Source organism: Lucilia sericata, unplaced genomic scaffold, assembly GCF_015586225.1.
Source record: "Lucilia sericata isolate MDLA Ls3-8-SP2 unplaced genomic scaffold, ASM1558622v1 Contig000797F_arrow, whole genome shotgun sequence".
Lineage (NCBI taxonomy): Eukaryota > Metazoa > Arthropoda > Insecta > Diptera > Calliphoridae > Lucilia > Lucilia sericata.
In genome coordinates, this window is record NW_023994789.1 from 199,130 (window position 1) to 216,770 (window position 17,641).

The 17,641-nt window shown below is 32.8% G+C and overlaps 6 protein-coding genes across 7 annotated transcripts; 2 read left to right on the forward strand and 4 right to left on the reverse strand.

Annotated features, from left to right (window-relative positions):
* Window positions 1-156: 156 nt before the first annotated feature.
* On the reverse strand, window positions 157-3,328 carry LOC119608153 (probable RNA-binding protein 19). Its single transcript, XM_037962453.1, has 4 exons — window positions 3,188-3,328; window positions 906-3,127; window positions 726-848; window positions 157-661 (listed from the first exon to the last, which is right to left on the reverse strand). The coding sequence occupies exons 1-4, from the start codon at window positions 3,221-3,223 to the stop codon at window positions 331-333; spliced, it is 2,712 nt and encodes a 903-aa protein (XP_037818381.1). The 5' UTR covers window positions 3,224-3,328; the 3' UTR covers window positions 157-330.
* A 1,257-nt stretch (window positions 3,329-4,585) lies between these two features.
* LOC119608141 (ceramide glucosyltransferase) lies at window positions 4,586-7,245 on the reverse strand. The gene has a single exon (XM_037962432.1). The coding sequence runs from the start codon at window positions 6,857-6,859 to the stop codon at window positions 5,627-5,629; it is 1,233 nt and encodes a 410-aa protein (XP_037818360.1). The 5' UTR covers window positions 6,860-7,245; the 3' UTR covers window positions 4,586-5,626.
* A 2,501-nt stretch (window positions 7,246-9,746) lies between these two features.
* Window positions 9,747-11,821, forward strand: LOC119608148. 2 transcript variants are annotated; one of them, XM_037962439.1, is made up of 4 exons: window positions 9,747-10,201; window positions 10,508-10,674; window positions 10,741-10,905; window positions 11,361-11,821. In XM_037962439.1, the coding sequence occupies exons 1-4, from the start codon at window positions 9,982-9,984 to the stop codon at window positions 11,652-11,654; spliced, it is 846 nt and encodes a 281-aa protein (XP_037818367.1). In that variant the 5' UTR covers window positions 9,747-9,981; the 3' UTR covers window positions 11,655-11,821. The 2 variants fall into 2 exon arrangements, with proteins under 2 accessions (XP_037818367.1, XP_037818368.1); XM_037962440.1 differs by having other exon boundaries at window positions 10,517-10,674.
* On the reverse strand, window positions 11,807-12,523 carry LOC119608149 (COMM domain-containing protein 3). The gene is made up of 2 exons (XM_037962441.1): window positions 12,361-12,523; window positions 11,807-12,300 (listed from the first exon to the last, which is right to left on the reverse strand). The coding sequence occupies exons 1-2, from the start codon at window positions 12,500-12,502 to the stop codon at window positions 11,837-11,839; spliced, it is 606 nt and encodes a 201-aa protein (XP_037818369.1). The 5' UTR covers window positions 12,503-12,523; the 3' UTR covers window positions 11,807-11,836.
* Window positions 12,524-13,255: 732 nt separating this feature from the next.
* Window positions 13,256-15,121, forward strand: LOC119608133 (protein Notchless). Its single transcript, XM_037962414.1, has 5 exons — window positions 13,256-14,069; window positions 14,128-14,358; window positions 14,428-14,778; window positions 14,865-14,991; window positions 15,066-15,121. Exons 1-5 carry the CDS (start codon window positions 13,313-13,315, stop codon window positions 15,076-15,078), a joined length of 1,479 nt encoding a protein of 492 aa, XP_037818342.1. The 5' UTR covers window positions 13,256-13,312; the 3' UTR covers window positions 15,079-15,121.
* Window positions 15,122-15,132: 11 nt separating this feature from the next.
* LOC119608132 (pseudouridine-metabolizing bifunctional protein C1861.05-like) lies at window positions 15,133-17,609 on the reverse strand. Its single transcript, XM_037962413.1, has one exon. It carries the CDS (start codon window positions 17,279-17,281, stop codon window positions 15,170-15,172), a length of 2,112 nt encoding a protein of 703 aa, XP_037818341.1. The 5' UTR covers window positions 17,282-17,609; the 3' UTR covers window positions 15,133-15,169.
* Between the last annotated feature and the right edge of the window lie 32 nt (window positions 17,610-17,641).

The window sequence follows — 17,641 nt, forward strand, 5'->3', positions numbered from 1 at the left end:
TGAGTTAAAAATTTGTCGGTGACTTAAATTCTACTTATTACCGATATTTTTTAGAAAGTTTCTCAAGTTTAAAGAATAACTATATTAATTTGCATTAAAAATGTGTCTTAATAAACCTAAAATAAACGATAAACCCAGACTTAAAAGAAAACAAACACATTTCTCTGTTAATATTAAAATGTATATTTAAATATACATATTTTCAGCTTAATCGAAATATATTTATACATATATTTTAGTTTAGATAAAACTATTATGCATACAAAAGAATTAAAAGACACAGTACTTTAAATACACACTAATCTAATGTAAACCATTATTTTCATTAACTTAATCCTCATCTTCATCATTAGCTATACTCTTAGCATTACCCTCAGTGTCGAATACAGCACGTTTGCTACGCTTTGCATTATCATTTTGATAAGAACTATTGTACTCATCCGCTGCTCTTTTTCTTAATGCAGCCACGTCTTCATCAGCCGTAGATGCCCATTCAAGCACAATACGTCTACCGTATAAATGAGTACTTTGGCTCAGAGCATCGTAGGCCTTTTTAGCATCACTTTTTGTGACGAAATCAACAAAACCAAAACCTCGATGACAGTCTTCACCAGGTGTCATCTTTTTCGGCAAACGTATTGAACGTAACTCCCCAAAAGCCCTAGAAGAATTTAGAAATAATAAATGAGTTATTTCAATTAAGTAACAATTATTTTTTTACTCACTTGAAAAGATCACGAACTTCATTAACTTTGGCTTGGAAAGGTATATTACGCACCAGCAATTTGGTGCCAGTTTGTTTAGTTATCTCTACCTTTTTGCGTTGGCCCTGGTTTGTAATGGCAGATCTGTAAAAATACTCATATTAATGCATGAAAAGTAAAAATATAATAATAATAACTTACTTAAGTAGACGATCACTGCGTTTGAGTTCCACTTGATTGCCCTCAATGTTGGTGAATTGCATATTCTTTAGAGCATATTCCGCTGTGGCAGATTTTTTAAATTGTATAAAACCATAACCGAGGGAAGAAAAGCTTTTGGGATTTTTAGGATCTTTACGTTTGGCAATTTCTACCGTATGTATGGGACCCAAAGATTTGAAGTGTTTGTATACAGCTTCCTGTTCCGTTTTAAAATTCAAATTCCTTAAGAAAAGAGTAGTATTGGGCTCAGGTAATTCATCACCATCATCTTCATTTTCATCATTAGGAACTTCTTCGGTTTCATTAATATTTTCTTTTGTTTCATTAGTTTCCGCCGTAGGTTCATTTTCAATTTTTGCTACCAAAGGTTCTCCCGACAGACTGGTGGTAAACGTATCTTCTGGTCCCCATTCCAAATACAAAGGTACATTTTTGAATTTACTATAAGCCAACTTTTTAAAGGCTTGTCTGGCTTCTGAAGGATCACAGTATTCAATAATGGCTGTGACGCCACTGGGTGGTAAAACAATTCTACCTATTGGCCCAAATTTACCGAAAATGGGTGTTAAATCTTGAACGCTGGTATCGGGTGGTAAATTTTTGGCTAAAATTATTGTTTTTGAACGTTTGGCGTTCTGTGTATCAAAGGCATTAATGCGCACACCATTTTCCTCTAAAAATTTTTTCATTTCTACCACAATTTGTGTTTCTCCCAAAGCTACACGTACGGCAGCACTAGAACCACCCTCATCGGTCCCCAAAATACGTTGTTTGGTGGTGTCAAACTTTTTAGCTAAAATTTCTGCCACCGCATTTGCACCCAAGAACAAAGTATTCCAAGTCACTGAATTTTGGGCAGTTTTCTTTAATTTTAAAGCTTTTTTCTGTTTAAACGTTAGAGCACTATCATTTTCCTCGTCTTGCTCTTCCTCAGCCTTACTGCTCTTGCCGGGTATTAAGTGTAATAGACGACCGTGAAATGTAGTACCATCTAGCTTATTAAAAGCCAGCACCGCATGTTCGGGCATCAAAAACGTTACCGTACCAAAACCTTTAATTTGTCTGGTTACCGTATCCACAGGTAGATTTAACTCGGCCACTGGACCATATTGTTCAAATAATTTCTGTAAATCATCCTCACTTACAGTATAAGCTAAATTGCGAAAGAATATTTTACCCGACTCCGATATATCTTCTTCGTTGTTTAAGCTTGATTCCTGTATTTTCCATTTTGAGTTTTTGTCTGTCATGGCCTTGATTTCAGCGTCTCCTTTTCCCGCCTGTTTGGCCTTAGTGATTTTGTTTTTCTCTGTGAAATCGGAGAAAAACACTTGTTTCCCCTTAATGAAACTTTTGTTCTTCAACATGGCCTTGGTCATGTCCTTTTCGGTCTTAAAACCCACATAACAAAATCCATGTACTTTGGAAGGCAAACGCACCGAGTAAGGTTTTAAGGGTTTGAAAAATTTGATAATTTCCTGCCGTTTAGTTTTATAGGGGACATTATGGATTTTGATGGTAAATAAGTCAATGTTAGATTGTTTAGTTTTGGCTGATGATTTTGTCGAATCTGAGGAAACCATTAGAGATTTCATATATTCCAAATCACTTATAGGTTTTTCAGCCAATTTAGTATCCTCTTCTTCATCTTCGTTTTGATTTTCATCCTCTTCATCACTTTGTTCGTTCTCTGTTACTTTGTCATCTTCCTCATCTTGATCTTCTTTATCAGAATCTACTTGTTTCTCCTTAGTTTCACTTTCTACTGCCTCTGCTGCATCATTGGCCCATAACGAGCGCTTGCTTTCGTGAGCCTTCATAAACTCTTGAAATTCGGGATCATCTTTGTGTTTACCTATAATTTCATCTAGCTTTGATTGTGCCTTTTCCTTTTTCTTATCTTCTAAGGAGGTTTCCTTGACTTTTTTCACCAAATCCATTTCTTTTTTATTATCTTTCGCATATTTACTCCACGATTGTGGTTTATCCTCACTGCCCAAATTGGCACACATTTCAACGCGTATACGATTGGTCTGGATGCAGGTATTGTTAAAAAATTTAATGGCCTGTTGTGCCTCATCTTCCGTTTTATAGCCAATAAAGCAAAACTGTCGAAATTTTCCATCTGCAGTGTATTTTAATTGCATATCAGTAATGGTGCCTTTAGAACCGAACAAATTTCGCAGTTTATCTTCAGTTATCTGAAGAACATAGAATTTCTTATAGAATTTTAAGAGATTTTGTGGAAATATTTTACTTACGTTTTTAGGCAACTGTTTAACTATAATTCTCGACATGTTTATTTATTTTTAGTGTAAATTTTTGTGATAAAAAACTTTAATTTTTAAGACTGTGTTTAGAAAAACGTTCACAAATTACATTGTTTATGTACTAAAATGCGATACACGTGAAACTTTTTTGAGATGCCACACTGTAGTTTTACGTGTGGTGAGTTTAGGCTCAACAGCTGTTTCAACTAGTGTTGACAATTGTTGGTTTTGTTAAAAAAACACCAAAAATTTACACATGACCAAATAATCTTACTTCAAACACTTCGAACAAGTGTTTGCTACAAACACGAGATACGAAAAATGGAAATGGGATGTATCCCAATATGTATATGTATGTACATATGCTTGTGGATTGGATTCTAAGGTTAAACATATTAAATCGCCCTGCTGAAGAGAACATCTTTTACATCCAGAAAGTGACTTAACGTGCATAATTAACATAAGAATGCCAGTGCAGCAATAAAATATAACATGATCGAGTTTTATATCAATCGAAATTTCTATAGGCCATAATTGCCCTGCCCCCCATATAAGGTCACCTTCAATAATTGATTTTAACGTTTTATACGGATTTGATGACAATCGAAGCATAATTCACTCTAAACCCATATGAGATCTTCTTCATAAAATGACTAAAACGCACATAAATGGCTTTCAGGTGTAGATATAATAATGGAATTCGACGAAAAAAAACTTTTTATGAGGATCGGTCCGCCAATATAACCCTCTTACAGAAAATCAATTTATAGCGAATACATCATTCCAAAAGTTTAGCATTATAATAGAATTATGGTAGAATTAAAAAAATAAAACTTAAAATATGGAGATCTTGGTCCATAATTGAGCCAATCCCACTTTGAAGTCACTATTCCGAAAATCAAGCTGACACGCGGCTTGGCGACCCATCAAATTGGATGTCTCAGACGCTTAAGCATACATACATACATACGTAAATAAGACCGAGGACGTAAAATAAGAATCTATGAGGATAAACTTTTTTGTCTTTCAATGGTATACAAAAACTGGATAGTACACATTTTTTTTAATTTTCTATGATAGTGTTCACCTAATATGTATCGTCTCATAAATTTTTATGAATAATTTAGAAAACCTTAAAATAACATTCAAAAATTTGTATTGAATTATATGTATTTTTATAGATTTTTTGTGGACTTATAGTTGTTTCAAACTTAAGGTTAAAATATCCCAAAGAAAAAAGAAGATATAAAAGAAGTTATAACAAAAAAATGACAAAAAGTCGTACGGGTCATTCTTTAAAACACTCTTACCTACTTCTGTCTGTATCGGCCTATTTTCATTTATATTTACTAAACAATATACATCTTCAAATTGATAAGAAAAAGTTTGTTGTTTGTTATTTATTTTTCGTTTATTTCAAATATATAACTACACATGTGTATTAACATCCATCTTCACATAATGGATGCTTAAAACAATCTACATTTATTTTTAATTTTTTTTTATTTATTTTTGTAATTCTCTTTTATACCAAATTGTCGTTTTTATACATTGATCGGAATTTTGCTTTAATTCTATAATAATGGAGTAGAAGAAGTGGAGGAGGGAGATGCCTTTTTTATCTAGATTTTATAATATATTATTGCCAGTGTTGTGTTGTTTTGAAAATTATTCGAGTTTTTTATTTACTTAAATTTTTAATAGAGCAAAATGTCTCACAAAATAGTCCTTTGAACTACCAAAAAGAACTTACATACTTCACTTTAAAGCAATTTCGTTTGTAATGAGATTTTTTGGATTTAAGCAAGGATTTTTGATTATTTTATACAAAAGTTCAGTTTTACATATAAAAGATATTTTTAACTTTAATATTCTAACATTTTGGTATATTATTATAGTTAATATTTATTACTTTTATAGTTTTATTTTCTTTTCATTATGCCTACTTATTAAAATTAATATAAAACTAAAAGTTTAAATAAATTAAATCATACGAAGGATGATAGATATAAAGGTTAGTTAGTAGTTTAGGTTTTAAGGAATTGAAAAATTATAGAAATATTAAAGGGAAAATTATGTTTATTTACAAAAGTGTTTCTCTTTTAAATTATTTTTTTTTATGGAAAATAGAAATTGAGTGATAGAAAGTAAAAAAGGTTCAATAAAAGCTTAAATACTTTCAAATTAATTTGAGTAGTTAAGGAATACTGTCTGTCCAATTATCTTCTACGGTAGTTAGCTAGTCTAACCTTTTTATCTGTCATCTTAATTACGGCATAACACACATCGTACTATTTATTATACATTTACAATGATTTGCCGACTAATAAAAATGCTGATAATTCGTATGGTATATGTTGTTGTTTTTGTTGTACCCAGGAATAGGTAGTTAGTAAACTTATGTTGTCCATATGATGAGTAAACCTTATGCTACGATGTTATTAAGAGACGTTTGCTGCTTGGATTTGTAATGGAATCATTTGTATCTGGCAGTTCATAGGCAACTCCTCCCCATTGTAGTTTGTAGGTGCGGGTGCGCCATCTTATGGCTGGATTCCATAAGGCATGCAAAAACAAATAAGGACCACTCAACTCGCGAAACAGCCAACCAATAACGAATTCGAATTTATGAAACGGCAACGAACCATTCTGAACAATCGACAGCAGCAGCCAGTCCGAAAGAAACCATGTTAGAATGTGTACCAAGTAAAATACCAAAGGATCCCATTTAAAAATTAGAGAAGCCGACCAAGAGGCCAATGCCCCCAGTACCATGCACTCGGATAAAGGCTCCAGTAGTATGGTGGTGGGTACCATGGCCACCCGGAGTTTGGCCCATCGTATAAGACGAGCCTGGAAACTACTAATATCACAAAAGCCACTGTTTTGTAAAGCAGGCTGGTTGCTAATGCGCATTTTCCACCCTTGTTCGGTTATGGCTTTGGCAATGAAAAAGTCCTCGGCCAAATAGCAGCCGAAAGTTTTCAATCCTCCCAAATAGTCTATAACAGACTTGCGCAGTAGGCAGGACATACCCGTGTGGCAATTGATGCCCAATAAATCGGCCGATAAATATATTCTAGATTGTACTGTGCCAAAGAAAATCTTTTCAAATGTGGCTGCGAAACCTTCACGATCACACGTAAAAGGCATCTGATGCACTAGCGCATATTTCTCACCCATATTGTGCACCATATCCAACAAGGTGTCATTTTTCATTTTGATGCCACTATCGGAGATCATGACAAATTCATATTTGGCGGCTTCATAACCGGGTTGCATGTTATTGATTTTGGGATTCACACCCACATTTGAGGCACCCAAAAAGAGTGAAGCCTCCACTGTAGGATACTTTGAAATTAGGCTCTCTACCAATTTCACCGCAGGATCTGATTTATCTTCTATGCAGAATAACAGTTCATATACTGGATAATCCATGGTGAAGAAAGTCTCTAGATTATGCTCCAAATTTGGATCAACGCCCATTAGAGGCTTAATAATTGAAACACCCGGCAGTGGTGTCTCATTGGGAAACATGCAAGACTTTTTATGCAGTTTAAATTTGCCATAACATATAGCCATTAGATGGACACACCAAGTACCGCACCAAAATAACAAAAAGAATATCGCAAATCCATACACAGGTGTTGGTATAGATGACATTGTTTCTTTCACTGCGTAAAATTTGTTGTTTTGTATTTTGCTCGGCTCGACTCTGCTTAGTATTTAAATATGCTTAATTATTTTATGAATCACTGCACACTGTCTTATGATAATTGTGATAATTCTTCTTGCAATTACTTCCTTTATCTGTGTTTTTTCTTTTCTTGGCGTTGTCACTTGGACGACAAGACATAATACTTGACGAGCTTAGTCATTATTATTTTTATTTAAATATTTACACTTTACAAATATTTCATGTTTTCTATTATTTTATTTTGTTAATAAATTTAAACAAATTAAAAGAAAAAAAGAAAAAAATCCATTATTTTTTGCAAAAAAAACTTTTAGCCACAAACAGAGACCTGCGCCGACAAATATGAACGTCGGCGGCTGACACTAAAAATGTCGGCGGCGGCTTAAAATCGACTGTAAGTCGGCTAAGTTTTCAAATACGTTTAGTTTTTAAATTTTCATCGATTTTAAATAAAAGCGGAATCCGAGAGATTCAAAAGTGGGATTTTTTTTAAAAATCGGGATTGTCGACCAGAGTAGGAAATTTTTGTATTCGTGAATATTATTTCTCTCTTTATACAACTCATTTTCACGAGATTCATTTTTACTTTAAACTCATGAGAACTATTTTTATTTCAACTCTTCATTTTTATTTTAAATTTAAATAAGTTAAATCCATATACAAGTCTGAAAGTATTGAGTAACTACTTTTTAGTATTGAGTACCCAAAAAATAGGGCAAATACTCGATACACACTACTCAACACTTTAACAGCACTAGTTCTTACTTACATGTTTATAACAACAAAACAGAGCAAGCACAAACATTTTGTAGGAAATTATGCAGGGATGGAAAAAACTAAAAAAAAATTAAAAAAATAATTTTAAACAATTTGATTAATTCTTAAAACTTAAAAACACTTCCTTTCACCAAGTTCTATGAAGATCGGCCATCCATATAAAACATCTTGCAGAAAATCAGTTTCTGAAAAATGTTGCATTAAGCAAAATATCAATAACGTAAAAACAAAGTTGCATTTTACCCATGAATAGATATACATACATAGTTTTCTAATGCATTTATAAAAATTACAGTTCCTATAATAATATGTAAATAAAATAGGAAAAACTATAAAAAATTTATTTTTATTATTTGATCCAGATCACCAAACATTGACCTAAGGACAAACATTTTGAGAAACGGTATTTTATAATGAACCAAACTTTCATTTTCGGTGGGAACTTCAGTACCTTATTACGAAATGAAAAAAGGTACTTTATTTTTTAAAAACAACCAGCAGATCCATTAGCATTATTTTGCAGACAGAAGCACACCCGCTGCATTGTAAAATAATTTCAATTGCGTGTCATTGGCAGCCAAGTGCTTTCCTTTTCGCTTCTGTTAGAGGGCTAATAGAATGTTTTCTTAAAAAGGCCTATTAAATGGTCTTCCGTTGAAGGTCTACTATAAGGTCTTTCATTGAAGTTTTATAAGAAGACCTATAAACAATGATGGCAACCGTTATGGGTATTTTGACTTATTTCGGTATCGGTATTTTAGTAGTGTACTAAATAGCAATTTTATTTATTTATTTATTCAGTAATAAAAAAGCCAATTTGGCCAAAATAATATTACATAGTCCTGTCTGTTCTGTAAACCGACTCCGACTAAATTTCTCGTTTAAAAACGAATTCGCATATTTTTTCTCGATTTAAGACCGACTACACATATCTAGTCGAATGTTAATCGAAAGTAATTTTATTATAATAAATTAAGTAATTATTTTTCAGCGGTTTTTAATGCAATTGTAACTTAATAAACAGGTCTGTCACAGAATTCTATTCCGATCGAAAGTGAAATTATTTCCGTACTTTTGCTTCTTCAGAAACTTTCAGTTTTTAAAGTGAAATTGATATTTGTATGTAATTAATGTTTTTTCTTAAATTGAAAACCATTCCGAATTGAAACCATTCCGATCGATAAGTGTAACAGACCTGATAAATGCTATGGGCATTTTATATATATATATATATATATATATATATATATATATATATATATATATATATATATATATATATATATATATATATATATATATATATATATGTATATTTTTCATTTAAAATATGTTAATTTTTCAGAATTTTACGCTTAAATAACAATTCGATTTGCAGAACATCAATTTCGGTTTTAAAAGTCTCTCGATTTTAAAATGATTCGATTTACAGAACGGACATGATTGTGAAATATAAGCTGACCGTTCTATTTTTTAAAGGAAAGTCATATATTTTAACATAATAATTTCCATAATATGTCATCTTTAGTCATTTTAATTTTTAAAACCTTGATTTTTGTAAATAAAAACAATTTGTTTTCAAACCGCTTATTGCCGGTTTTGATTTTGTGTGTGAGAAAAAAAAAACAAAATTCAACCATCTCTTTCTCCCACACACGAAATCAAAAGTTTCACAAAAAAAGTTTGCCTGTGAACCGCCACTTACCGATTGTAATTTAACTGTACGTTTCACTTACATTTATTTTCTTTTCTAATTGTCAGCTGGTTGACACAAACAGATGTTATTATTATATCAAATTTTTAATGAAATCAAAAATTTCTATGAAATATTAATTTTTATAAAAATAAACTTAAATATTAATTTTTGTGATAAATATTTAACATAGAGAGTACATACTATTGTAGTTATTGATAAGAAATATATGAAGAGTTTTTCACAATTTAACGGAAATTTTTAAAAATAAATATGTAAACAATAACAAACTCTGACATTAGTGAGTACGATTCAAGTGAAAAAAATTAGCAAGCACCTTGCGTAAATTCGCCTTATGTCAGCTGGTTGACAAATATATTTTTTCTGACAAATCAGTAGTAAGAAAATAAGACGAAAAACGAGAGGAATAACAACAGAAATTATATATAACATCTGGAAGAGTTCGAAAATATTCAAAATTTTTATAATAAATTAATTATAATATAAATAAAATTTTAGTATAAAATATAAGTAAATCTAATAATACCAAAGTGAAAGACGCTAATCTGATATATTTAAATTCTGAACATATAAAAAATCAATTACAAAATCAGAAGAATGTCATATACTTTATTACGAAGTCTTCAACACAGTGGAGGAACAGTTTTGCGCAATGCTACTGCTGTATGCTGTCTAAATACAAATACTCCTTTGACCTTGTATCTACTGAAGGTACAACCAAATAATTATTGTATTGTGGCACAATATTCCAGACGGAGCGATTCTAAAAACCTTGAAAGCGCTTTCAAGGTTGTCAAATCAAAAGTTCGTGTTGAAGGTAGGCCAAATATCTAACAGACACACATCCACAAAAACAAAACAAAAAATAGCATAAAAATAAAAATAACACGCATTGGTTTGTTTTTACAAAAAATGTCTATCTATACATGATAAAAACAATTATCACAACCCGCCTGATATGATTTGACAAAAAATTGTTTTTGTTTGCTTTTGCTTGGGAGTGTGTGCAAGTGTATGTTTTGTATTTGTTTATTTAGTTATTTTCGTATGATGTATATTGTTAATTATATTACATGAATACATACATACAATACAACAATATCTGTGTACTAATGTTCTCAAGGCAATTCAGACTTTTTGGGCGGAGAATGTGGACCAAATTGGGAACTACTGTCACCGCGCGGCAACCGTTTTTATTTCCCCAACGCCGTAGGACCTGCTTGGCAAGGAGCCTCTACCACAATAACTCTGGAGGTGCCCTTAGAATCACTGGTTGATTTTGATGGCAAAGTGAGTAAAAAGTCAATAATAAAAAAAAATTATGTAATTATTTTAATTTCTCTTTTTCTTTTAAAGAACTCTGAGAAGAAGCCCATGCTCAAATTCAGTGTAAATGAATGTCCCTCCTTGATTAAAAAATCCCTGCATGAATTATTTCCAGCACCCGAAGTGGTATCTAGTGAAAAATTAGCTCTAATGACATTACGTTTCAATGGTGATAGCGAGATGGGAGCAAGAAAAGTAAGTAGTACTATAACATGTTTGTATATACATATGTATGTATAACAATTTCCGTATTGCCATTGCTTTTTAACCTATAATTTATGAGATTTTTATTTGGAAAATACATATTCTAGGGAAGAGTATGTATAGGTATTTTTGATAGGATATTGCGCAGTGGTTTCTTGTTTTTTATATTGACTTTTCAACAAAATTAGGTATTTAGTTTTTTTTATGAATGTTTTAAAATAATTGTATAGATAGAGTCAAAGATATGAACACTTTAAACTAATAACACTAGTGAATTCAATTAAACACACACCACTTGTCGCATACAAAACATTACTAAATGACCTTTCACTATAGGGATTAAGATCTAAAGGTCAGTTTGAATTTTAGACATGTAAAGAATGTGAGATGACAATACACGGTAATATTAAAATAATTGTACTTAAATTTTAATTTTTAACTTGTAGTTCGTATTAGCTGCCCGTGAAATTACTGCCCGCCTGAGACTCCACGGATATTGGGCAGATTTTATGAATCCATTCAGTGGTAAACCCTTTTATTCTTGGTCCAGTGGTAAAAATCTTTATAAGATCGATAAACGTTTTCGTGGCCTCAACATGAAACTAAATAAACACAATGAATGTGTTGTTATTAGTTCCGATGCCGAAGATAATGCAGAAAATGCATTTTCTGGTTCCATTTATAGTAATGCTCCATCAGAGTTTGCGCAGCTGAAGTCATTGCTAGATACACAAGTTTAGCGACAGTCAGTGTTCCTAAGCACGTGGACTAATCATATACTACCAAATGATTTACCTCCTAATTTTACATTTTTTGTTGATATTGTTATAGTCAAATAAATTAATTGTTTTATTTTTAATTAAAAAAACGTATTAGATAAAGATCAATACTGTAAATTACTATTTAATTAATGTGTGTTTTATTATTCCAAAGTTTCTTTACCACAGTGACGTTCTATTTCCTTAAGTTTATTTATTAATAATTGCAACTCCTCGGTATTGCATACAAACTCAACAATGGTTTCTCTTTCGCCGCCCTTTTGTTTGTAACGTCCCAGATTGATGTGAAATCCCACCTCTTTGCTGCTATGATCTGAGGTAGATGACTTAACGTCGGCCACTATACGCCATTGTACATCTGTTATATGAGGAAATGAGTGACCCACCTGCAGTTGGCGTAAAAACAATTGTTTCCGTTGCTCCTCATACGTACGTGTTAATTCTTCAATTACTGCCGTATTTAAATGTTGTTCTTCCATCAGTTGTCGAACGGCCATAACATCTAGACTGTGTTTTATAGCTAAACTGTATAGAGTGACAATGGCATATTCACTTTGTTTTGCCTTGCTACTATTTGTGGCATATATTTCCGGTACTGGTGGTATAGCTAATCAAGATACCAAATTACAAAAACTCTTTTGTATTGCAAGCAATATACAAAACTTACTGGCTTCAGGATGTAAAGTTAGTTTAACACTATTGGAAATAATCTTTTTTGTGGTATCTAACGGTATAGTCGTTCCCAAGTGGCTGAGGCCTTCAATAACCAAATTTGATAAAGTTATGGATGTTTTGCTTGGAACACTCATTTTTACTGCAGTGCATTTTAGAGAAGGTCAGGAAGTGATATTTTTTCGATAAAAAACAGTAAATATTGCGATAATTTTTAAATATATAGTTACCAGATGATTTTTATTTGCTTTGTTTATCTGGGGATATTATTATACCCTACACCAAGGTGGTTAAATCAATTCTTAGAAAGGTAGTTTAAAGACAACATAATTAGCTTTTATATGGTACCTATAACACAGTGTTAACCATTTTTTTATATTTCAACTAATATAAATAATATTAAAAAAAATATAATTAATATTTATTAAATACAAAAGTTCTTCTTCTAGAACGTACATCAATGTTTTAAATGGGCTAGGATATTGCAATGTACATAAAATTAAAAACTATTCTTCTCTAATTCTATTCTATTTTTTGTTGTGTTCATATCAGTATATTATAAAGAAAACTATACATTTATAAAAATATATTTTGTTCGAGTTGGCGCTCAATAGGTAAAAATAAAAAATAAAACTTATTTATAAATAATTCGTAACTGAAATTAAGTATTGAGAATCATGTAATTCAATTCATAATATGAGGGTATATCCTGCGAACATGATATAAACTGGCTGGCAAACAATTGTTCTTTAGGAATTTAAGAATTAATTTATTTCTGTCGCTTGTCGTCAGCAGTCCATATGTAATCAGATGTTTCTCATCCCTATATAATGAAATAACTATAAATCTGGCATCTTTATTAGTTTGTTTATGTTTTGCGTTATTTTTTATTTTTCGTCTGCACGTGTTTTCATTCATAATATCTGCTTGATTCTTTTCTTACAAACATGTTTTCAAAACGCATTAAATTAAATGATAAAAAAACAGAATGTGAAACTGTTGAAAATAATGAAACACATACGATACAGGCACGTCTAGTATCGGATACCGGAGAAGAGGCAGGACCACCCATCGATTTACCAGCAGGAGTTACAGTTGAACAATTGGGGCTAATCTGCAATGCGTTGCTAAAGAACGAAGAGGCAACACCGTATTTGTTCTTTGTAGGCGATGATGAAATTAAAAAGACACTTGATCAAACATTAGATCTTAAAACTGTCGATACTGAAAATGTTATTAGTATTGTTTATCAGCCACAATCTGTGTTTAAAGTGCGCCCGGTTACACGTTGCACCAGTTCCATGCCTGGTCATGCCGAGGCCGTAATTTCGATATTGTTTAGTCCGGATGGTGCTCATTTGGCTAGTGGTTCGGGTGATACAACGGTAAGACTTTGGGATTTAAACACAGAAACTCCACATTTTACCTGTACAGGACACAAGCAATGGGTCATGTGTGTAGCATGGTCACCAGATGGTAAAAAACTGGCCAGTGCATGTAAAGCTGGTAATATTATTCTTTGGGATCCCGAAACGGGCAAACAAGTGGGTCGTACTATGACAGGCCATAAAAAGTGGATAAATTGCTTAAGTTGGGAACCCTACCATAAAAATCCCGATTGCCGTAAACTGGCTAGTGCGGGAAGTGATGGTGATTGTCGTGTTTGGGATACGGTATTGGGTCAATGCATTATGGTGATAGCAGGCAAGTATATAAACTAATAAAAAGTATTTATTAATAAAGGTATTACTTTTGTTTGTAGGTCATACCGCTGCTGTCACCGCTGTACGTTGGGGAGGTGCTGGTTTAATATATACTTCATCCAAGGATCGTACAGTTAAAATTTGGCGTGCAACAGATGGCATATTATGTCGAACCTTTACTGGTCATGCACATTGGGTTAATAATATTGCACTTAACACAGACTATGTGTTACGCACAGGACCTTTTCATCCTGTACAAGATAGAAATAAAAAATATGCCGATTTAAGCAGTAAGTTATACCAAAAATTAACTAACATATTCTATTGTTGTAATATGAAAACTTAATATGTCTTCGCAGAAGAGAAATTACAAGAAATGGCTTTGCAGCGTTACAAGCAAGTCTGTCCCGATGATATTGAATCCCTAGTATCGTGCTCAGATGATTACACATTATATTTATGGGTATCAAATCAAAACAAATGTATTCAACGTATGACGGGTCATCAAAATGTTGTCAATGATGTTAAATATTCACCAGATGTTAAATTGATTGCATCAGCTTCTTTTGATAAATCCGTTCGTTTATGGCGTGCCAAAGATGGTCAATATTTGAATACGTTTAGAGGTCATGTTCAAGCTGTATACACATTAGCATGGTCGGCGGATTCCCGTTTAATTGTTAGTGGCAGTAAAGATTCAACTTTGAAAGGTAGGTGTAAGATATAGATTACTTTATTTGTATGTAATAAAAGACATTGCATTTCATTACAACTTGTTGCAAAAATTTGTTTTTAGTATGGAGTGTTCAAACAAAAAAGCTAGCTCAAGAATTACCTGGTCATGCTGATGAAGTATTTGGAGTGGATTGGGCTCCTGATGGTTCTAAAGTGGCTTCTGGCGGTAAGGACAAAGTAATCAAATTGTAAGTTTAATGAAATATGCTATAAAAAGGAATGCACTTATAAAATTTATTTTATATTTTTTACTTATTTACAGATGGGCTTATTAATAAAGTTAATAAAAATAAAAAATTAAAATGCATATTTTCTTTTTTGGATAAACAACAAAAACATCGTTTGATAGGTTTTAAACTTTCAAAATTATACATCTCTATACTTTAAGGCATCAATTTCATTGTTTAATAGTTTTTGCTCTTCCTCACTGTTTGCAAAATATTGTTCGGGCACAGCGGAGTTGGATTGTAGTGAACGTTTAGCTGCCAGAAAACCAAAAGCTATACTATCATTGATTGTTAAACCACGTAGTAAACCAGTTATAAAACCACTCGATAAACTATCGCCAGCACCCGAAACATTTGCAATATTATCAATAGAGGGAGCAGCATAAAAACGAGTAGAAAATATAGTTGATGGGTAATTTATATAGGCTCCCGTTGATGGTTCAAACATTTTCTGTTCAAAACTATTGCCACGTAAATTAACCAAAACACCATGAGCTCCCAATGTAACGACAATGCAATCAAATTTATTTTCAATCAACTTTAATAAATCCTGGCATTCGGCGACTAGTAGCTCTTGCGATGACAAAGCAGTATTTGGTTGCCAGTTAATCTTTTTGCCGGTTATGGTTTCGACAATAGCTTTTAGTTCGAAAACATTGGGTGTAATCAAGCGTATTTGCTGTGTAAGTGTGGTGTCCAGCTCAAAAGGTTTTCCGGCGATTAACATATCGGTGGGCTCAAAAAACACTGGCTTATTGTACTGTAGCGACAATTCCAATATTGTTTCTATGGTGTTTACGCTTAAATTACCGTCTATTACCACTAAGGGTGTATGCTTGAATTGTTCTTCTTGCTGTCTTATTACCTTAGGTGTTAGGGATTTGTGTATTTCCATATTGGCTAAACACATCTTACAATTGCCAAATTTATCAAATATTATAGAACAAATGGAAGTAGTTTTTTCCTGGTCAATTAAAATGCCGTGACGCATAGATTCTGGTATTAATTGCAATAAGCTTTGGCCCATATGATCTTTACCTATAACCGAAACAAAACTAGCTGCACCATTTAATTTATAAATGGCCTCGGCCAAATTACGACCTACCCCACCGCCCGATTCTTTGGCACTGGTACGATAGGTAGCGCCATCCAGATTTAAGGGTATATCATCTAACATAGTGAGGCAGAGATCCAACATAGAGGCACCAATTACTAAAGGGTTTCTTGATGTAGTTGACGTGTGTTCGGACGGTTGAGCATTTTTGTTAACAGTATTGCTTAATTCACAAGCAATTTTAGCAGCAACATGGGCATTGTTTTTAATTAAAGCCATATTCGCTTTAAGACTAGAACCACCGGTAATTTTTGCAATAGCAGCCAATAGAAATGGTGTAACTTCTTTTCCTTCCACTCCTTGGGCGGCAGCATCTTTATAGGCTTGATTTATGGCGGCAGTAATTAAATCTTTATCAGCGGCATATTCAGCGGGGATGGGGACACCAATTAATATGCCCGATTGCAATTGTAGTTGATGTAATGCATTAATAAGTTTGGCAGCTTCTAGAGGATTCTGTAAATTGTAGGGCGCTTTGCAGCCACTGTCACGAGTGTAGAAATCGGGAAATTTACCACCTTCACTATTATAGGCGGCCACACAGACACCTTGGGTCTCCAGATATTCCAATGTACGAGGTATATCCAATATGGATTTTACGCCACTACTCACCACAGTTACCGGAGTTCGTCCCAATTCCACCAAATCCGCTGAAACATCCATTGTAATATGACCATCGCGATGTACACCCCCCACACCACCAGTGGCAAATATTTTTATACCCGCCATATGAGCCACAATCATCGTGGCGGCTACGGTCGTCCCACCACACTTCCCATTGGATATTACATAAGCTAGATCTCGTCGTGAGGACTTTATTACATCAGATCTTTCCATTTTTGCCAATTGGACAATATCATCTTTTGATAGACCCACCTTGAGACGACCATCCATAAGGGCTATAGTGGCGGGCGTGGCACCAGCCGATCTAACTATATCCTCCACCTCAAATGCTGTTTCTAAGTTTTGTGGATAAGGCATGCCATGCGTTATAATAGTGGATTCCAAGGCCACTACCGGTTCTTGGTGATGCAAGGCATTTTTAACAGTAGGATGAATATCAAGTAATTTGCGAAAACTCGACAAATTTCTTTGGAATGAGAGATTTTTAATAGTTTTTAAGTTCTTTAAAATCATGACGGATTTTTGCAATTACTAAATTGTTTGCTAATAAAACAACAAAAACTAGTGATAAACAAAAAATAAAAAAAATACTTATCACAAAGCAAAATAAAAAGTAGACCATGTTTCTAAAATAATATACATAATAAGCGCTTTAAATATTACGAACCATTCAGACCAAACAAAATTAAATAATTTTGGGATTTCGTCTGAAATCGACTCGAAATTAAATAATTTCCCATACAATATTATTTTACATAATTTTGTTGTTAGCATTAAATCTCCAAATCATAAACCTGTTTAAAACAAAATTAAACAAAAGCAGGGAATTTTTGAGTTTACATTTATTTTATAAATATATTGTAAATCTTAAAA